At 48.9% G+C, this 22,745-nt stretch overlaps 1 protein-coding gene across 1 annotated transcript in view; it reads right to left on the minus strand.

Annotated features, from left to right (window-relative positions):
- The window catches only part of CORO1C (coronin 1C), a 40,264-nt gene that overhangs the window by 7,768 nt on the left and 9,751 nt on the right, over positions 1–22,745 (minus strand). The window contains exons 2-3 of the mRNA XM_058036634.1: positions 15,819–16,018; positions 5,439–5,561 (exon numbers count right to left, since the gene is read on the minus strand). Coding sequence (XP_057892617.1) covers positions 5,439–5,561; positions 15,819–16,013 — 318 coding nt within the window. The 5' untranslated portion in view covers positions 16,014–16,018. The remainder of the gene's footprint in view (positions 1–5,438; positions 5,562–15,818; positions 16,019–22,745) is intronic.

The raw sequence follows: 22,745 nt of genomic DNA on the forward strand, positions 1-22,745 counted from the left end.
AGCTGTCAGTGCCCCGTGTGAACAGGGAGGGAATCAGGGAGGGAATCAGGGAGGGAATCACCCCCAGCTGTCAATAAACCCTTGGCTGACCCATGAGGAACATCCTTCCTCACTCATGGGCCAGCACAAACCCACAGCTCCTCGTGGTGCAGCCCCAGTATTTCCATGTGCACAGACCCACTCTGCTCCTGCTCCCCAAGGAATCTGGAAAATCTCCCCTGCAGCTCCAATTCCATGGAAAGAGCTGCTGTCTTTCCAAACTATGCCTGTCCTGCTGCAGCTCTACCACTGCCTACTTTTGGTTATTTTAGGAACACCAGCAATTCATTTTCCTGTTAGATTCAGGATTCTTCCAGATCCCATTTAATCAGGGAAGAGCAGTTTGGTCCTGGAAGAAGCCAGAGCAGCCCAAATCAGCTCTGCCCGTTCACTTCTTGCCTGGTTACACAACCCTTGTGTTGCAAACTTCCTCAGGGAAGGGCCACCAGGAGGAGGAACAGCCCCCCAGGGATGCCAGAGCACTGGAATTCCAGCAGGAGGGAGGTGGCTTTTGCAGCTGGCAGCGACCAGGGATGGGACAGACAAACCCATCACCCCAAAGCCCCAGGGCAGGATCAGCCCCACCAAAACTATTCCTGCAATTCAGCACTGGACAATCATCTTGGAATTGAATTTGACCTACATAGAGTGTATTAAAAAATGCCATGGAATTCCAGGGAGAGCTCCTCGGGGAGCAGTTGGAGCTGCTGTAGGTAGGTGGCAGCATCAGAGCACGTTTGCTTTGCTTCCCATTGTTTGCTTTTCCTGCAGTTGGGAGAATGGGGCTTGCCAGCCCCTGCCCACCATGCCCAACAAGCTGTGGGATGTGAGGGAGTGGATTTAGGAAGTGAGGCAGACTGAGATGGACACGTGGATTTTTGTGCTAATCCCATCCCTTTTTCCCTTCTCAAAGGAAAATGACTTGCACTGGAAAAAAACCCAGCAAGATACAGAGATTCTCAGTGGGTGCCAGCTCACCTCTAAAGAACCCAAAACTGATTTGGCTTTTCATGGACACAGCTCCCAGTGCCCTCCTTCCCACACCCTCAGCTTCCAGGAGGAATGACCACAACGGGAACACTTCCCCAGGAGAGGATTCCACTGCAAGGGGTGAAAATGGTCACAGCCCCAAGGCTGCCAGAGCTCCAGAGCCTTTGGAGCTCTCAGGCACAGAGTGGGATTGCTGGGGTGTCTGTGCAGAGCCAGGATCAAATCAGGTTCACAGGGAAATTACAGAGCTTTGAATGCAGGATTCACCCTGCCAAAGGGGAGGACTCAGTTCTGTTCTGCACCATCTCAGCCAGGAAGGATCCTGAGATCCCTCTGAGCAAGTGCAAAGGAGCCAGAAAACTCCAGAACCAAATTTAAACATGAGACAGCAAGTGCAAGGGGTGGGAAAGGGAAGGGAGGCAAAATCCCAGTGAAAAAGATTTTTTTTTTTAAAAAAGCCACTGGAGACAGATGGAATTTTCTGTCAGGTAAAGAGCTGGGAGCAGCTGCAGAGCACTGCAATCCTGGGCAGATTTCAGACTACTGCCCCAATAATCCTGCCTGCTATTCCCAAAAATAACAAAGAAACAAATGTGGAAGGTCAGGGCATGGCCCAGCCCCTCGTTCCTGCACAGGGTGGGGGTCTGGCCTCAGCCTGGGATCAAATCAGGTTCACAGGGAAATCACAGAATTCTGGATGCAGGACTTACCCTGCCGAGAGGGAGGACTCAGGATGACTCCAATGAAACCTCAAATTGCTGCAGGATTGCCTGGGCTTTGGGAAGGGTTTGTCAGCTCTCCCTCCCGTGGGTGTCTGAGTGTTTTTGGGGGGGTTTATGTTGTTATCAAGGGGGTTTATGTTGTTATCAAGGGGGTTATGATGTTATCAAGGCTGTTTGTTTGTGCAAGAGGAAGTGGAGTGGTGGCACAGCTGAGGGAGAGGTTTGGGGCTGCAGGAAGGGCAGGAGGGGAAGGTTTTGCACAAACAGCATGTGAGAAAGAAAACAAAGCAAACTTTTCTTTCACCCCCTTTAAAGAGAAGCAAAAACGGCCTCCTCTGGCTCTGCACAAGTTGAAAAGAAGATTAAATCCATGTTTATAAAAAGCATTACTTCCTACATCATATATATCAATTTTTATCACTTTAAGTAAGGAAACAACTGAATTTGGGGCCTGGATTTATCCATGGCCCTGCAGGAAGAGGCTCTTGGTGCATCATTTTTGCAGGGTCACATCTTCTCCTCATTCCCCCTGCCCTGCTTGGTGGCTCAGGTCACTGCAAGAGCTCTCTTTGATTTTTAAAGGAATTTGCTCCATCACATGAGCTCTGCTCTGGCCTTTCCACACAAATTCCTTAAAATCCACCTTCTGATGAAGAAAATTTTCCATCTCTGAGGAAGGGCCTCGATAGCATCTAGAAATCTTTATCCACTAAAACATTTTCCAGCTGAACAAAAAGCCTGCAGTACATCAGAGCCATTCAGCACAACATCAAGCAGGAATATTTAAGTAATTCCTCATTTGCTGGCACAAAGAAACAATTCCTCCAAGGGAAGAGGCCACAGAAGGTATTTGCAAGGAACCCTTTGGAGAGGGATGTCAGGTCCTCTCCTCTTTCCCAGTCTTGTCTCCAATGCTGTCTGGTATTCCTAACACCAAACCTGTTCAAGGTTTATGGACAGGTTTTGTAAAAATCTGGGAATTTCTTTAGAGGAAAAGGTTTCTGGCTTTGGATAGGGCCAAGTGAATCTTCCTTGTGCCACAGGGGGGCTGCAGAGTTATGGCTGCAGGGAATCAGCCCTGTCCACCTGGAGACAGTGGTTTGCACCTCAAATCCATGTTCTATCCCTCAATACCATCCCAAACCCGTATTCCATCCCTCAATATTATCACAAATCTGTATTCTATCCCTCAATACCATCCCAAATCCGTATTCTATCCCTCAATACCATCCCAAACCCGTATTCCATCCCTCAATATTATCACAAATCTGTATTCTATCCCTCAATACCATCCCAAATCCGTATTCTATCCCTCAATACCATCCCAAATCCGTATTCTATCCCTCAATACCATCCTCAAATTCATGTTCTATCCCTCAACACCATCCCAAATCCATGCTGTCTCTCACTCACACAGTCCCAAATCCACGTTCCTTCCCTTAGATCATCCCAAATCCATATTCTCCCCCTCAATACCATGGCAAATCCACATTCTCCCTCTCAATACCATCCCGAAATCCATATTCTATCCTTCAATACCACCCCAAATTCATGTTCTATCCCTCAACACCATCCCAAATCCACATTCTCCCCCTCAATACCACCCCAAATCCACATTTTCTCCCTCAATAACATCCCAAATTCACATTTTCTCCCTCACACCACCCCAAATCCACGCTCTCCCCCCTCAATACACGTCTGGCTGATGTAGCTGAGATTTCTTGTGAGATCCTAAATCCCTGAGTGCCAGGGCACAGATGGTCTTTAAGAACCAGGATTTTTCTCCAGCAGCTGGAATTGCACAGAATCCCCCACGTCACTTTCTGTGCCTCCCATCAGCAGAGCTCGGAGCCCACGAGCAGCCTCGTGTCCTGTAAAGCTCCCTGGGTTTATTCTGCTCAGGAATCAGAACCCAAACCCTTTCTCCAGGAAATAAAGGACACTGAACTCTCCATGCCAGGCCAGAAAAGCAATTCAAATTGGGAAAGCTCATTAGCTCATTCCCAAAAGTCCAAGCCAGGGGTGTTCTTTGGGATGTGCAGTTCCCAACTGTCCTGAACGACTTGGGATCCATCATCTCCCATTCCAAACCTCCAGCTGACACACTCCCAGCATCTCCCAAACCCTGCACATCCCTGATCCTAGAAGTGCAGCAAGGACTCACCTATTTCCCCCTCCACTCCAGACAGGTCACATCAAACACAAAACCCCCAGAGGGCTCCACCCCACCCTGCTCCACCCTCCTTCCCACACGGTTCCTGCCTCCAGGGATGGATGGGAAGCTCATCCCCACCTTGGGATGTGTGGAGAACCCCCAGAGTCCAGCAGGAGGTGCAGATTCCTGCAGTTTGTGTCCCCATCAGGATGGTGTGAGGGACACAGTGGGTTTGGGATGGTGCGAGGGAGAGAGCTTGGCCACTTGGACAACTTGCAACTGAACTCTGTCAGTTTTTCTCCACAATTCAGTCCCTCTGGAGCCTCCCAAACATATTTCTCATTGCACTTGGATTACAGACTTATTTTGCCTCCAAGGAGGCAGCTCTGGCCCTTCACTGATGCTCACATTTCACAAACATTCCCAATGTGCAGCCCTTCTCCATTCTGGTTGGAGAAACATTCCTGCATCCTTCCAAAGCTCAGCTCCAGCCCAGTAGTGAGAGTTGCTAACACAGAAGTTGTTGTTTTGTTTAATATTAAATATAGCCCAATTTGTTAACATGTTTCAGCTTCCAAGACTGAGAGATCACAGGCAAGAGCTGTCCCAGGAAAAGCCTCTTGGGATGAATCCCCTCTCAAACATTTTAACGATGAACAGAAGCAAAGGAATTTATCTGACATGATCTATAATAAGATTTCAATATAACATTCAGCCTACAGCATTTCTAAATATGGCCAAAGATCCCTGGAGTTATTTGGCATTATTTCATCTTCCAAGGATTTTCTTTCACTTATTCTGCTGTGTTTGCATACGTGGGATTCCACATCCGTCACGGAGCGAGCCCGGCTGGGCCATCACTGACTTAAAACAGGTCTAAATCCAAGGCTGGCAGGTGCAGAATTTGTGAAATTATTTTTATCTATTTATTAAAAACAGACCTTTTGACACCTGCTCAAAACTGGGAGATACAGGGAAAATTTCAAGCAACTTCCTTAAATAAGGGTTGAAGGAATCTTGGAACCTTCCAACTCCGGATCCCTGGGCTCCTCACATCCATGCCCTGCTCCTACCAATGAGCTGGGCTCATTCCCTTTCAATTCCTTCCTATCCCTACCTCTTCCCAACACACACCTCTACATCCATTGGGATATCTGAGGTAAGGAGCCATCTGTCTTCTCAAAGCTCAACAAATCAGAACACCTCACCACAGACCAGCACTCTCATTCCTCTTCCCAAACAGCAAACAAATGCCAAGGGGAAGGAAAAATGGAAAAAAAAATCTTCACTGTGAGAGTGGTGAGGGCCTGGCACAGGTTGGAAGTGTCCAAGGCCAGGCTGGACAGGGCTTGGAGCAACCTGGTCCATGGAAGGTGTTGGAATGGGATGAGCTTTAAGTCCCTTCCAACCAAACCCTTCCACGACGACTCTGCCCTCACCTCACCTCGGAACAGAAGGTTCCTGGAGACACCTCCAGGAATTCCAGCATCCTCTGGAGCAGGAGCAAAGCCCACCCCAGAAGGGACACTCACCATGACAGTGCAGTCCTCGGAGCCGCTGGCGATGACCTGGTCATTGTGGGGACACCAGTCGATGTCCAGCACCGGCCCCGTGTGCCCACACACTGTGGGGTAGGACTTGTCAATCCTGCCTGTCTGGAGGGAAGAAGAAGAAGAAGAAAGAGAGCTGTGATATCCTGAAGGAAGGTGCTTCCCAACCCTCTGTTTGCTCTTTCATATCCACAATTCCATGAGAGTTGAACCCGTGGATCAGCAGAGGAACAGACCAGCAGCTCTCCAGCATCAATGAGCTGGAAGCTCCCCATGGAGCAAAGGAAAGGGTTCAGAGATCCAGCACAGCTGGGCTGTGATCCCACATCTCAGCACCTGCTGCCACACCATCCCTTTTTCCATCCCAGCTTTTTGGGAAGAGCAAAGTTCTGGTTTCCTCTGTGCTCCTCAACAGAGAGAGCTGAAGACAACCAAGCTAAAAATGTCATTGGAGGGCATTGCTGGTCACTGAATTCACCAGGTCTGCTTGGTTTCTTAAAACAGAAGGCTTTTGCTTGGATGGGAAGATTTTAGGATGCAGTTGTGCAGAGGAAAATTTGTTTTGAGGAATAAAAGCTGCCAACATGGACTGTGACAGCCACACCAACCTCTCCATGGCCAGAGGACCGAGGCCACCAATGCCAAGCTCCCTACAGGGATAACATCTCCAAGAAAATGAGCTAATGAGCCACCTAAACCTGAACTGGCACAAATCCAGTGATGCTGAAACATCAATTCTGCCCCTGAGTCTACATTTTGCTGAGGAGCCCCTGAAAGACCTGATCCCACAAAGAAGGAAAAGGAAAATCACCCTCATCATCCTCTCTCTTGGCCACAAGGGAAGCAATATTTACAATGCTGAAGATGCACAGCAATAACAGCAGGGTGAGGAGGAAACTCCTCCACTTCCACAGCCTCACCCCTGGTCCTGCTCCATGGGGTTTTGTTTCCAGGGAATGACCTTTTCATGATGAGTGATGGGAGAAGAGACACAGCAGGGAGAGGTCTGGGATGGGGTCGTCTCCTTTTGTGTTTAAACATGCAGAAGAAATGGTTGGAATTTCACTTGTGCCATTGGATGGGCACATTCCCCAACCTTGGAGGTGACATTCCTTAATTTATGCCTCCCACCCTCCTATTCAAGGCTGATAACCAGAATAATGCTGGACACTGGCTTTAGAGGATGACTGACCTGAAGCCTTCCACAAACAGCAAAACAAGATATTGATCCCCAAAAAAATCCCACTAGCACCTAAAAGGCCAAATTTAGGCCTCAAAAATAAAAAAAAAAAAGACTCAGTGATTCAACTGCTTGTGGAATTATTAAAAGGGGAAGAGTTGGAGATGGAAAGCCATAAACCTGCCATTCAAAAATTAAAGCCTGTGTAATCCCTCTTGGATGCCATAATGTGAAATAGGATTTAAAAAATTAATACACCCAACTGCCATGTAGAATTCATCCATTTTAATTTACTCAATTAAAAGGAGAACCATGCAGAGCACATGAACTGCAGAAGGCACATGACAGGCCACAGACAAATACAGGCCTGAACCAAAAAGGAAAAATAGGAATAATAATGTAAAATGTCAGGGACTGCCTGTTCTGGCTCCCTGGCAGGAATCAGTGGGATCCTCCAGGAGGAGCTCCTGGTAACTATTTCCAGGCTGCACAAGCACTTGTCAGCTCAGTTTTGGGCTTTTACAGTCATTTATTACTGTGGGGAAGCAAAAAAAAAAATATTAATTTCAGCAAATTAAACCCCAAACTTCATCTTTCAGTTTTGATCATGATGAACCTGCACAGGCTGAGCAGGAGCAGCCAAGAGCCTGTGACAGCAGTGACACCCAGGAGCTGCTTCCCACCACCTGAGATGGAGCTTGGCTCCTAAACCAGGATCCTGCACTTCCTCGAGGAGCAGAACTTCCAGAATCATGGAAGGGGTTGGGCTGGAAGGACCTTAAAGATCATCCAGTCCCTGCCACGGGCAGGGACAACTTCCACCATCTGAGCTCCATCCAGCCTGGCTTTGGACACTTCCAGGGATCCAGGGGCAGCCACAGCTTCTCTGGGAAACCTGAGCCAGGGCCCCAGCACCTTCATAGGCAGGAATTTCTTCCCAAAATCCCATATAAATCTACCCTCTTTTGTCTTAAAGTCATTCCCCTAGGTCCTGTCACTCCATCCTTTATCCCAAATCCTTCTCCAGCTTTCCTGGAGCTCCTTTAGGCACTGGAAGGGGCTCTGAGGTCTCCCTGGAGCCTTCTCCAGGTGAACACCCCCAGCTCCCTCAGCTCAGAGCATCTCCACAGCCTCCTCTGGACTCTCTCCAAGACTTCCACGTCCTTCCTGTGCTGGAACTCCAGAGTGCTGCAGGTGGGGTCTCACCTGAGCAGGGCAGAGGGACAGAATTCCCTGTGCATCACCTACAGACAGCCCTGTCCCACCTGCACCAGGACAGTGACACCAAACCCCATTCCCAACAGGGAACAGACAGGGACAACGGGGAAAGGAGATGTTATTTAGCAGCAGTGGGGGAGAGGCAGCAACCTCAGGCTTGTTTATCCACAAAGAATTCTCAAACCAAGGGAGAGAGGACAAAGCAGAGCAGGAGATGTCCCACACAGCATCTCCATGGGATCTGGCAGAAGAAGACAATCCCAGGGAGATGAAGAGCCCAGGGGCATCAACATCTTCACTTGGGATTGAGAGGAGAGACTCTGCTGCTCACCAGGAATAATCCCAGAACCATTCAGGAATAATCCCAGAACCACTCAGGAATAATCCCAGAATCATTCAGGTTGGAAATAATTCCAGAATCATTCAGGTTGGAAATTATCTCAGAATCATTCAGGTTGGAAATTATCCCAGAATCATTCAGGAATAATCCCAGAATCATTCAGGTTGGAAATTATCCCAGAATAATTCAGGAATAATCCCAGAATCATTCAGGAATAATCCTAGAATCATTCAGGAATAATCCCAGAATCATTCAGGTTGGAAATTATCTCAGAATCATTCAGGAATAATCCCAGAATCATTCAGGAATAATCCCAGAATCATTCAGGCTGGAAACTATCCCAGAATCATTCAGGAATAATCCCAGAATAATTCAGGAATAATCCCAGAATCATTCAGGTTGGAAATTATCCTAGAATCATTCAGGAATGATCCCAGAATCATTCAGGTTGCAAAGCCCCCCAAGATGACCCAACCTGTGAGCAATCCCCACCTTGTCACCCAGCCCAGAGCCCCGCGTGCCACGTCCGGCCCTTCCTCGGCCGCCTCTGGGGATGTACAAAAATGAGCAGCAAACACCAAAACGAGACTAAATAAGGACATAAAAGTGCTGCAGGAGGCCCCAGCAGGGCGAGCAGGAGCTCCAACCCTTGGGGAGAAGCTCCTGCCTTGTGGTCAGAGGCACCCAACGGTCTCTGCAGAGCAGAGGAAACCGCGGCGTCTTCCTGAGCACGTTCCGAGAGCTCGGCGCCGCATCCGCCCCTCGTCACCAACACCTCCAGCAGAGCCTTGTCACCCCACAGGGGACAGCACAGGACAGCCACCCTCAGCACCACCTCAGGGCTGAGCCCTCAGAGTGAGCAATGAGCAGCTTTGAACTCAGGGATGTGCTTTACCACCTCTCAGCGTGGCTTCTGCAAATTCCATCCATCGGGTTCCTCCTCCCGGAGATTCCTCCATCAGATTCTGCCCCCTGGAGCAGAGAACCCCAATTCCCAGCACTGCACTGTGCTCAGAAAAAAAATCAGTATTTTCAGGGATTTGCCAAAAGGAAAAGCTGCACTAGGGTTATAAAAACCCACCAGGCTGCAAAAATCACCAATCCCATGGTCTTCAACACAATTATTTTACAATCAGGACACCACGAAGTTTGGCAGCTGGGTGTGTTTCCATGCTACCCTAATGCTCCCAGGTTTGGGGATTTATTTATTTATTTGGAAAATGTAATCTTATAATTAGGAGAGGATTTGAAATAAATCTCGAGTGCTGATACACAGCTTAAAATTAACTTCAAGAAATTCAATCCTTCTCATAATCCACCGGGGTTGTGGTTTGACACATCCCTGATAACTTTTGAAATCTGGAGTTGTATTTTATAAAATGTTGGTCAAAAAGGTGAATATGAGGATTTTTAAATAAAGATGGTGTTTTCTGAATACACACTCAGCAAGGGGTTAATCTGCCTTATTAAATAATTGAAATTATTAAAATTAAATGTTAATGTATTTAATGTATTCCAGATTAAATTTAAAAAATAGTTAAATCATCAGAAATATTAAACCCAGACCAGAAAAAAAAAGTGACAGATGAGAAGAAAAAAATTATGATTAAATCCAAAAGGGATGGATAAGCAACACAAGAAAAGTGTTCCTAAAAGTAGGAGTTTTATGAATTAATTTAAGTGTCTTGTGATCGTTTCTCTGCCAGAAAAGGGCATTTGGTGGCAGGAAACAGCTCATGGATTATGGTAAAAATATCAGGGAGAACAGCTGCTTCCCCAGCCCATGGCTGTGCTCCTTGAAATCTCCATTTAAATTAGGGAAGTGGCATTGAGTTGCACAAGCCAAAGCAGCTCCCCCCCCTCACTCTGCACAAGTTTGAGGAAGGAAATCAGGTCACAACTGCAAAGTTTGAAACCCCAACCCACTGCACCTTTTCTCTGCTAGAGAAAATACTCCTCTTTTCTTTAAATTGTGGGTTTTCCTCAAAAAAAAAACAAAAAAAAAACCACTCCTGAATTTCATCCAGGGAACTTCTGAGCACTGAGCCTCCATCTCTGGCTGCAGCAGCTGGGCCTGGAGGAGGCAACTGGGAGAAAATTGGGGTGAAATGGAAATTCCTGCCCATGCCCAGCAGCCATCAGGCATCCTGAACTAATCTGGAAGATTAGGAAGTGTTATTCCCTAAAGATCCACTGCAAAGTCAGGCAATAAGAGGCCACTGTGCTCTCCAAGAATCCCTCAGCAGTGCTCCTGTTGTCACCTTGGCAGCTGCAGGGCTGTGACACTGGGTATTGGGGAAAATTTCCACACTGGAAGGGTGGGTAAGCATGGAAGAGGCTCCCCAGGGAAGTGGGGGAGTCACCATCCCTGGAAATGTTAAAATACAAGAAGTTGGAGCATTTTGTGATGTAGTTCACTTGGCCAAAGGTTGGACTTGATGAGCTTGGAGGGCTTTTCCAACCTCAAGGATTCCATCCCAGGCTGCCACAGAATGGACACATGCTGGCTTTAAAAATTTTTTAAAAAATCCCAAAAAACAACACAAAACAGCCCTCACAACCAACCCAACCTGCAAAATCCCAGCATTAGGAGCTGGGAGAGGAGCTCAGCCCCAGCATTTCCATAGATATCTGTCCCAGAAATGACATTACAATTAAAAGGGACAGAAGTAGTGCTTTTTTCCCTCTCTAAAATGTAATTCCCAAAGCAATTCATCCCCCTGCTCCTTCCCAACTGAAGGAAAGCCAATGGGTATCCCAGAAGCTGAGGGCTCTGGATAAAGTGGAAAAATCCTGCTGCTGTTCAGAGGATGAGCATCCACCCAGAGAGAGCAGATCTGCTGGGCAAGGAGACAGAGATCCACGAGAATCCACAAAAATCATCCCCATGAGCTGGGAACACATAATCCAGAGCTCCACCAAGTAAAACTTCAATTTTTATTATTGGACAAACCCTTAAAATTGCAGAGATATTTGTACAAACCTCTGGCTGTAAGACAGGGGATGGAATTTGCTGCTTTTTTTCCCTGGAGGAATGAGATCCATTAGCCCCTCTGCTGCCCTCTCTTCCCCACTGCATTAGAACCTGATGATCCATTGGAATCAAGCTGACAGTGATAAATAGAAACTTCTTTTTATAGAGAAAAATCCAAGGTGAAATAAAAGGACAAAATCCATCACACTCCCCCTAAAAGGGCAGGAAAGGCTCAATAAACCCATCACAGCAAAAACCTCCTGGTTTTATTCTACACACAGTTCAGAAAAAGATGATTTCCTTTCCCTCAGATCCTTCCTGGTGGAATAGGAATTGGGAAGAGCTGCTTAACAGCTCTCATGGATGAACACCAAGGCCTGTCACTTGCAGAACAACATATTCCTTGGAGGAGATCATTCCCGAGGTGTGCACGCCCCCACCCACATGCTAATTGCCTCTGAGGGCACCATCTGATCCCAGATCCTGCTGGGAAGGGGGTGCACGAAGGGATCAGGAAAATGGAAAAATCTAATTAAAGCCATATCCAAAAGGGACTGAATAAACCTCTGGTAAAAGCCTTATGTAACACAGCTCGTGGCTGAATGGATCTTTCTGCGTGAACTCAAACAAAAAGGAACATTTGCAGCAGGTTTTTCTGTGCAGATAAAAACTGCACAGGATGGGAAGGGAAGAAGGAGGATGGGAAAAAAAAGAAATTTTTCTCTAGTCCTGCTGGAGCACACATCCAGCACCAGAACCACCCCCTGAATCCAGGTGTTTCCAAGTCATCCTGCCCAACATATCAGGAAACCCAAGGAATTTTTATCTGGTACCTTCCCTGTGTACTCAGAGCTTTCCCTCAGAGAAAACCAACTCTACAACCACAGCCCAGAACAAGCAGTGAAGTTTCCAGCTCCTCTGGTGAGCAGAGTTAACACTGATTATCTTGACTCTTATCACCTCCACAACCCTGACCGGGAGGAATTACAGCTTTCCCAAACTATGTGGCTCATTCCAACAGAGGCCAAACCCCCAGACCGAGCAACCTGTGGGAATTCAGATTGTCTGATGCTCAGCAGCTCCTGCCGGAGCATGGGAATGGCGATTCCTGGCAAAGCCCCTGCACATGTGCGTGCAGGAAAACAGGAAGCTCGCACAAAGCATTTCCACAGCAGCAAAGGCGGCTCGGCCACGCTGCTCCGGGGATGGAAAGAGGATGCAGGGAGGGAAGAGGATGCAGCTCCTGGGCCTGCCATGGGTGCAAGGGGACGGAGAGACCCTCGGCAGCACGGGGGAGCTGGGGAGGCGGCGGGGACGTGGGTGACGCGGGTTAATTCGGGCACACACACGGGTTATATCCTGCACATGGGTAAATGAATTCGGGTTAATGAATCCCCGCGCTAACGGGTTAATTCCTGCGCTCACGGTTAATTCATTGCCGCACACACGGGTTAATTCCCACGCTCACAATCACACGGGTTAATTCCCGCGCTCACACTCACACGGGTTAATTCATACATACACGGGTTAATTCCCACACACACACACACACACACACACACGGGTTAATTCATTCCCGCGCTCACGGGTTAATTCCCCGCAGACACACACACACACACACACACACACACGGGTTCAGTCCCGCACACACACACGGGTTAATTCATTCCCGCGCACACACACGGGTTAATTCCTGCGCTCACACTCACACGGGTTAATTCATACACACACGGGTTAATTCACTCCCGCGCTCACACACGGGTTAATTCATTCCCGCTCTCACACACGGGTTAATTCCCTCCCGCGCTCAAGGGTTAATTCCCGCTCTCACACACGGGTTAATTCATACACACACGGGTTAATTCCCCCCCCCACACACATACACGGGTTAATTCATTCCCGCTCTCACACACGGGTTAATTCACTCCCGCGCTCACGGGTTAATTCCCACACACACACACACACACACACACACACACACACACGGGTTAATTCATACACACACGGGTTAATTCCCACATACACACACACGGGTTAATTCATTCCCGCTCTCACACACGGGTTAATTCTCTCCCGCGCTCACGGGTTAATTCCCGCGCACTTGCCGCGCCGCGCCCCCGCCCCCGCCAATCAGCGCGGCGGCCGCGAGCGCTGCCATGACCATATAAGGTAAAAAGCCGCGGCCGCCGCAGTGCCGCTGCGGAGAGCGCGGGTGCGCGCGCGCCGAGGGGCGGGGCTTGCCCCGAGGGGCGGGGCCTCCCCTCACGCCGGTGTCCGCCCCCCCCCCCCCCCCTCCCGAGCACATGGAGCGGGGTCCCGGCGGGCTCGTCCCGCCCCAAAAACACCCCAAAAATACCCCAAAAACATCCCCAGAGCTCCCGCTCAGCGCCCGGAGGGAGCTGGGAGCCTCCAGCCCGGCACCGATAAACCCCGGCCGTAACAAAACCCTCTAATGTCACTGAGAATTGGCAAGAAAAGCACATTAAAAGGAGTAAAATCGCCCCTTTTCTGTGCTCCCGCCCCAAGGGTCAGTCGCATCCCAGGTAATTCCCAGTGAGCCGCAAAGCGATGGGATTGAGCAGCCACGATGTCGTTATGGGACATCCCCTGCAGAAATGCAGCAAGTGTATTTTTATGGCTCGATTTTAAAATCAGCCCAATCTCATGGTTTAAAATTGCCTCTTTTTTTTTTTTTTTTTTGACTATAACAACAAAGATTTTGCTGCGGGGAGCTTAATAAGTATCTGTGCTAAACAAGCTCAAAGAGAAATCCAAATGTTATTTAGGGTGTTGAAGGAACTAAAGGAACAATTTCATCAGCCCAGGCTATAAAAATAAATGCAGAACACAGGAACTGGTTAGAGCAGAGCCAGCAAAGCACTGCATTGCAAAAGAACGTGTCAGGCTGGGGGTGAGGGCCACAGCTCCTCCAGCTTCCCGTGGAACCCCCTCAGATGTGGATTTAAATGCCTGTGGAAGGCAGGAATGGAGCTGAGGGCACCGAGGCAGTGATAAATCAGAGGGTGGGAGGAAGAACAGAATGGATGTGAACATAATGACAAAGATGGCACTTCAAAATGCAAAAAGGGCACTCGGAAATAACAGGAATTTCTGCCAAGGACTGAGAAAACACAGAATCCTGGAATCATTAACGTTGGAAAAGCCCTCTGAGACCACTGAGTCCAACTGTTCCCCCAGCACTGCCAAGGCCATCGTGTCCCCAAGTGCCACATCCACACAGCTTTTAAATCTCTCCAGGGATGGGGACTCCATCACAGGCTGCTCAGGGCAGCCTGTTCCAATGCCTGACAACCTTTTCCATGAAGAAATTTTCCACAATATCCAATCTAAACCTCTCTTTGCACAGCTTGAGGCCGTTCCCTCTGGGTCTGTCCCTTGTTCCCTGGGATCAGAGCCTGACCCTCCCTGGCTGTCCCCTCCTGTCAGGGAGTTGTGCAGAAGCAGAGGGTCCCCCCTGAGCCTCCTTTTGTCCAGGCTGAGTCCTCAGTCTCCCTCATCAGATTTGAGCTCCAAACATTGGGATTTAAGAGAGGACAAGAGGGCTGCACATCCCCAGCTGTCAACATCTGTGCCGTGATGCAGCTGAAGGAGGAATTCCTAACCTAGGGCAGTGCCACCAAGTGCCACCACGCGTGGTCCAGGCAGGAGGAGGACACGTGGCCTGAGGATGAGCCCTAAGCAGGGAAGGGCTGCTCATCAGAGCAGCAAACTGAGCTATTTTGGGAGGTTGGGGTTTGGCTTTGCTGAACACGACGGAGACGTCGCTGCCTCCGCTCTGCCCTGGCCAGGAGGGAAGTGGTGCTGAATCCTGGGCACTAATTCTGTGTTCCACAGGGCAGAGCTGGAAGTGGAGCTGGGAACTGATGACAGACTGGGGACAACTTAACCACAGTCTTAAGAGAGGAGTTTGAGGGTCACAGGGAAAAGAGTGTCGCAAAAAAGACTCTTTTGATCACAAGAATTTGCTGGTTAAGCATTACAGAAAGAGATGAGAAGAATCTCCTCTAGAAGATGGATGTGACTTTTCCATGCAGGACCAGTGGCAACAGGAATGCCCTTCTTGGAACCAGCTCATTCCTTTGCATCCCTCCAACGTGGGGCTGCAAGGAGCAATTGGGCTCAGGTGTATTCCTGAATTAAATCTGCAAGGAGGAGTTGGGCTCAGATGCATTCCTGAATTAAATCTGCAAGGAGCCAGCTGGGGGTCAGATAGTTCCTGAATTAATTCTGCAAGGAGCAGCTGGATTCAGATAGTTCCTGGTTTAAGTCTCAAGGAGAATTTGGGCTCAGGTGGTTCCTGGTTTAAATCTGTAAGGAGCAGTTGGATTTAGGTGGTAAAAAAAAGCTGAATCCCTGACAGCACAAAAACCAGACTTGATCATAAAAAGGCTTCTAAAATACGATTCTACATGGAAAATTCTGCCAGATCAGCTCAGATGAGTCAAGCAAACAGCTTGTTTGTTGTGTTTAATGTACACAGAAAGCATCAGGCTGATTACAGACATTAAACACATTCATACACGACACCACCGAGCACCCGCTGTCACCACAACCTTCATCATCCCCCAAAGTGCTGGGGTGACAGCACAGCCGAGCAGGGAACTCCAGAAACACTCCAGCAGCTCTTACCTTGTGCAGAGGCAGCACCAGGAAGGCTCCCCCTCCGCTGGCATCCACGATGATGGCCACGAAGCGGGGGTTGACGGCGCAGAAGGAGCTGTCCCAGGTGACGCGGGACACGCGGATGTCGTCGTAGCACTGGTCGTTCTTCACCGCCTGGCCGAAGACGTGCCGGAATTTGCTCTGCCGTACCACCCGCCTCATGGTGTCTGCAAAAGGAGAGGGTCAGTTCCAGGCAAGGGGATGGGATGTCCTGCTTGGCCAGGAGATTCCTGGACAAGGATCAACGCTGGATGTTCTCAGCAGCTCCGCGGCCGCGCTTTCGGCACAGATTCGCTCGCGGTTCGCGGGATCGTGGAATGGTTTGGGTTGGGAGAATCCCAGAATGGTTGGGGTGGGAAGGGATCTCTGGAGATCCCCCCCTGCCACAGCAGGGTCACCCAGAGCAGGTGACACAGGAATGCATCCAGGCGGGTTTGGGGTTTCTCCAGACAGGGAGACTCCACACCCTCCCTGGCCAGTTCCAGTGCTCGGCCACCCTCCATGGGAAGAGGTTATTCCTCATGTTGAGGTGGAATTCCACCTGGTTTAGTTTATGGCCATTGCTCCTCATCCTGTTGTTGGGCACTGCTGGAAAGAGTCTGGCACCATCCTCTTGGCACCAAAGACCTTAAAATCTATCCCATTCCACCTCCTGCCATGGGCAGGGACACTCCACCATCCCAGGTTGTTCCAAGCCCCATCCAACCTGGCCTTGGACACCTCCATCTCAAGACCTGCCAAATTCTCAGCCAGCTTTGCCTTTTCCTTCTTTTATTAACTCAAATTTAAGGTTGTCTTGCACCCAACCCAACCCAACTGCATTTCCAGGGGGCTTTTACAGAATTTGCCAGTTAAGCGTTAATTTCCCCACTGTAAATGTGTTTGTTCCCTGACTGCAGTAAAGGAAGTTCCTAATCCCAAAAGCAGTTTTTAGACAAGTCTCCACATATTTTCAGGGATAAATCTAGTCTTGGATTGAACTTGTTTACTTTCAAGTCAGACAGGGTCCAGAAGATGTAAATAAAAATGCAAGCTCTCAAAATCTGGTGTTCCTGTGAAGTGGTTCCACATGTTCCCTAGCTTCCAGTTCTTTCTTCTAACTCCAAAATCACCCTAAAAAAAATTTGTTTCCTAGGCAGAAAGGAGTAATGGAAACAAGTTAATGACTCCAATTAACTTGGTGTGTCTGTAGCATTTCTTGAGAAAAATTATTTTCAAGAATGCTGGAGTTAGAATAGAGGGAAAGGGAATTGGTGTGGAAAATTCCAGCACCTGGGAGAAGACACAGGGACAACACTTGGATTAGGGATGCAACCTATGAAGTCCTCACATCTGAGAAGGGCTTTTCCCATCATCCCAGTCATAAAAACCCTTTCTCCCTCAGAGAAGATGGAGCAGAAGAGGAGTCTCCATACAGCATCTTGCTTTTACATATGGGAAAAATATTTCTGTCCCAGTCTCTAGGGATAGCAAAAAAAAAAGGGAAAAAAATAAAAATAAGCAGAGTCCAGCTCCTATCTCTCCTCCCAGAAGGTCCCCAAGCACATGGAGAGGCTGGGAAAAACTGCCCAGTCCCTGGAGCTCCTCACTCCAGTGCAATGTTCCAGAGTGAGAGACTGGGAATGTGGTTCCATCCCAAATCCCTGCTCCCAGGCTGTCTGCTGCAAACGTGATGAAAGCTCCCAGGGCTGTCTGTGACTGCAAAGCCCTCCCAGGGAAGAGCTGAGCGAGTGCTGATGGCTGTTTTGTAGTCTGGGAGGTGAAATAAAAAATTAACCAGGACAAAAAGCAGGATAACTGCAGGGAAGCGCTCATCAGAGGCGGGAAATGCCACGGAATGTGTTTGAAGAGGAGGGAAATGTTCCAATTAAGCAAACAGACAGCTCTGCAGTGAAACTCTCCAGCTCTGCAGAGGGAAGTGAGAAGGAGCAGAGCACTTGTTTTGCACCAGAGCCCATTTGGGGACTGGCACTGGTCACTTCCATGGTGGCTCAGCTGCTGGGACAGGGATGTACCAGTGCCAGTGTCTCCAGTAAAGGCAGATTTGGGGTCAGTTTTGTGGTGGGAACACCTGTCCCAGATGTGGGGTGGAGGCCACTGAACACCTTCATGTTCCATGGGCTCCATGGTCATTCCCAGCCATGGAAAGCAGGCAGGGGTTCCCCACACTACCTCTGCCATACTGATATTTTAAAGATAATTAACAACATTTAAGAAAAAATGGATTTTAAATGCAAAATTTTGGGAAGAGCTGAGGTGTTTAAGATGTCCACAGAAAAGAGCTACATGGAAATTGTTAATGATTTCTCTCCTATTGAAGCTGAACTTGGGCTCCCTCCCTGCTTCCATCAGTTACTGGAATTGTGTAATGAACTTTCTGCCAACTGTTTCCCTCAGAGCACAAATCAAAGGCCTGGACACGCCCCGGAACACCAGAGAGTGATGGGAAATCACAAACCAGGAGCTGCTCTCCAGCTCCAGCCAGCAGGTGAGAGCACTACACAAAATCGTGGCATGGTTTGGGTTGGAAGGGACCTTAAAACCCATCCAGTTCCACCCCTGCCATGGGCAGGACACCTTGCACTACTCCTGTCCAACCTGGCCTGGGACACTTCCAGCACAATCCCAGCCTCACCAAATCATGCACACGAACAAAAGGTGGATTTCAACTCCAAGATGCCCAAATGACAAGAAGTGCTGAAGTCTCAAGGTTCAGATAAGACACATGATAAAAAATGCAGTTCCACACCCAGTGACTGATTTGTGTCGACTCATTCCCAGCCCTGTCACACAATTCCATCCCCAGGGCTCCTCCCAGATCTGGGAAGGCTCAGCTGAACCTCTGAGGCCGTGGCCAGGTCTGGCAGTGAGCACCATCATCTTACACCATTGCAGGTGACCCCAGGCCACCCCCAGGACATTGGGAATGCTCTCCCGAGCCCAGTGTGACACCTCAGCCCTTTCCCACCCCTTCTCATCATCCAGGAGCTGTGAAAAGGCTCCTGCTCTGTGCGGGGTGGATTTCCAGGAGTGTTCACCCCCTGGCAACATTCCCACCCTGCTGTGAATCCAGATTAAAATCAGATTGCTGGGAAGAAGGTAAAGAGAAGGTTTGAACTTGTCGTGCTGAGCCAGCACAGCAAATTGCCCAGACTCACATCCCACAGGGCCAAGGGGTGGGAATGGGGCACCTCCAGCGCTGGCAGTTCAGGTGTGATGGTTACAAAGGATTATTTGTATCACTTGGATAATTGTATCACTTCTTCACTTGATCAATACCAGAACAGCAGGAAAAAAAAAATTAAATTTCAAATATCTGATGCTGGGGATCTGTCACCCCCTTCCACTTTAACAGAAGAGAAACTCTTTACCCCATGGTAAAATCCTACTGTTTGATTTCCCTCATTTTCACCCTCTGATGCAAAGGGTAATCATTCGATTTTCTATAAATTACCTTTTAAAAATGCAGAGAGTTCAGATGCCTCCAAAAATACCCTTATTTGTTCCAAAGGGATCTGTTGGAACACACCTTCCCTGCCCTCTTCCCCACCTACAGCTCGTCATCCTTAGCAGGAACTCTGTGATCAACACATGGTGAGCAGCCTCCAAGCGCTCATTTCCATAGCAAAGGGAGTGATTCTTGGCGTTGGATCAGAGCCATTTTGATCTGGCAGCTCTCCAAGGAGAAGGAAGGGGGAATGTGCTGCTTGTGGTTGGAAGGAGCAGCGCTGTGGCTCTTTCAGCTCACCAGGGAGAGCAGGTGAAAAACCCAACGGGGGCAGGGAGAGCCGAGCACCCCAAAAAGAGTCCCTAGCCCTGCCACAGAATGTCCCTAAATGGGAAGGGGGTTTTGTTTCCTCTTTGCTTCTCAATCCTTCTCCTCTTCCTCCTCATCCATCTCCAAGAAAATCCACAGCTCAGTTTGGTACCTGCAAATTCTCTCAGCAGAGTCACAGGCAGGAGCTCCAGGCTTGGCCAGTTCATGGGATGGTTTGGAAGGAACCTGAAAGGTCCCATCCCGATTCCACGCCCTGCCATGGGTAGAGACACCTCCCAGCCTGGCCTTGGACACTTCAGGGATCCAGGGGCATCACAGCTTCTCTGGGAAACCTGAGCCAGGGCCTCAGCACCTTCATAGTCAGAAACTTCTTCCCAAAATCCCATCTAAATCTACCCTCTGTTGTCTTAAAGCCATTCCCCCTTGTCCTGTTATTCCATCCTTTATCCAAAATCCCTCTCCAGCTCTCCTGGAGCCCCTTTAGGCACTGGAAGGTGCTCTAAGGTGTCCCTGGAACCTTCTCTTCTCCCCAGCCTGGCTCCAGAGCAGAGGGGCTCCATCCCTCAGAGCAGCTCTGTGACCTCCTCTGGACCTGCTCTAACAGGTCCATGTCTTTTTTGTGCCACTTTTGGGATTATCAAGTGAGACACCAACACCTGAGATGATTCACCCTAAGGAAGGGCTGATTCAGCCTCTATCACACTTGCAGAAGGATGACCTGGGTGGTTCAGGGAGCCTTGGGAAGTGACTTTGGAAATACCCAAGTGGGTAAGGAAGTGTATCCATGGCAAATGGGGCTGTGCTGGGGATTTTCGCTTAGGAAGTGGACTTGGAACATGAGCATTAAAAAAAGAAATTAATTAGATCATTATCTATGCTGTTAAACCTTGGCTAAGGAACTCCCTACCCACTTGCTAGGCAGAATATATTTTTTTGGGGGGGGGGGGTAAAGTGCAAAATTAGAGCATTTAAAACCTCCTGACTGGGAGCTGAAAGGCCTTTAAATTTTGCCAGAGTTACAACCCTCAGCAGAATTAAAACAGAAGCTTTGGACACCCTGCAAAGGCCTCCACAATAGAAGTGCTGACAGATCTACGGCTGCTGAGCTCCTGGATCCCGCTCGGCCGCACACGGCATCTTGGTGGGGACACAGCAAACCTCTCCTTTATTCCCTCCCTGAGTGAATTCCAGCTGAATTTTACCAAAACTTGGGGTTCATCTGCCCTCTGAAGAGCCCAGCCCTTGTGGCAGCTTTTGAAAGGAGCCTGGCAAGGCTGGATGCTGCTCGTGGCCATGCTCACACAGGGACACTTTTCATCCCACTCCTCTCTGATCTCCCATCACGATGTGTCACAAGAGCTGCCATGAGTTTGCCCATTTTCCTGTTTATAAAGGATTTATCTGTCTCAAGAATCCAACAGATGGATTTCTGTGGCTTCAGAGGGTTTGCAGCCTGCTTATGCAAGAGGAAATGCATCCTGCTAGGGAACACTTACAGGAAAACCCCCCACTAATGGCAAAATCCTGCTCAGCCCATGTGATTGTGATCCCTTCTGGAAAGGGAGGCATTGGAATAAAAGGCCAGTTGAAGTCAGACAGCCAGAGGCTGCTGTTAAGGGGGGTGAGGAGATACAAATCCAGTGGATAGGGAGAGCAGCATTTATAAAAGGTTGGTATTTGGGACTAAAAAAGCTCTTCCTTAAGTGGAAAAAGTCAAGTTGCAGCTGTTGATGGTGAATCCCCAAGTCTGAGCCTTGCTGAGGAGCTTTGGAATAAAGGTCCAGTCTTAATTGTTAAAAAAATGAGAAGCAGGTTAAGAAAAATAAAAATGAAGATGTCAATGGGTTGACTTGATGATCTTAAAGGTATTTTCAACCTCAATAATTCCATGGTTCTATAGGCAGTGCACCAACAGCAGTTATGAATGGTGCTATGGGATGGAGGGGGTGCTGGGGTCAGCAGGGACAGGGCATGGTCCCACTGGTGAAACTGCAACATGGGACAGCCCAGAGGATTCCCAAATACCAACTGTGAGGCCTCAGTGGCCTCATCAGCAAAACCTCACCAGCAAACCAGCTCTGAGCACAAAAAAATCGTACAAAAAATCGTACAAAAAACCTGAGCACAAAAAAATCTTACAAAAAAATCTAGGAAGTGTGTGATAATCCTAAATCCAAACCAGGCCATGGATGTTCCAAGCTGCCCCTGGCATGGAGAGAACTCCCTCTGGGAGCAGGGCTGAGCCACATCTGCAGAGCAGTTTGCCATCATGGAGATAAGCACCAGAGCAAAGCCCACAAGGAATCTGCCAATTCCTTCCTCGGAGCACTTTGAACATCCTATATAAAAATAAATATAAAAAATAAAGTACAGAGCCACACTGGAAGGGAGGGCAGAGGCTTTCAGGGGGTTTGAGGCCACTGAAACACCTCCATGCCCTCGTGCTCCTCACAGCAAGGATGGCTCTATCCCACCTCTGTGGGCCCAAGGGAGCAGGGACTGAGCCCAGAGACCTCCAGGTTATTTCCTAATCCTTCCTTTCTGGCTTTTTTTTCCACTTCAGAGCCTTGGCTGTGCAAGCTCTGGGGTTCCCAGTGACCCAGGGACAGGGACACATTCAGTCCAGCTGCACACCTATTCCAGGGAAACCTTGCCACCACTGTCACCAGCAAGGCTGGAGGAGGAATCAGTACAATAAAATCCCAGAAAGGTTTGGGTTGGTTTGGAAGGGGCATTAAAGCTCACCCAGTTCCATGGGCAGGGACACCTTCCACCAGCCCTGTCCAACGTGGCCTGGGACATTTCCAGGGATGGAGCAGCCACAGCTTCTCTGGCCAGCCTGGGCCTCACCACCCTCACATGGGACAATTTCTCCTGATATCTCCTCTAAACCTTCCCTTGGTTCAGTTTGAACCCATTCCCTGTTGTCCTGTCACTCCATGCTCTTGGAAAATTTCATCTCCCCTCTCCAAGAATCCATGGAACCAAAGAACTCAGTCTCGTGATTTGAAGTCTTGCAAGACTCAGGCAAAGAAGGAAGTGGGAGAAGAAATGTCACATGGCCACAAAAGGTTCAGCTCACCCCACAACTTCACATGAAAGCTCAGCAGAAAAAG

This window comes from Melospiza georgiana, chromosome 18 (assembly GCF_028018845.1).
Source record: "Melospiza georgiana isolate bMelGeo1 chromosome 18, bMelGeo1.pri, whole genome shotgun sequence".
Taxonomy (NCBI): domain Eukaryota; kingdom Metazoa; phylum Chordata; class Aves; order Passeriformes; family Passerellidae; genus Melospiza; species Melospiza georgiana.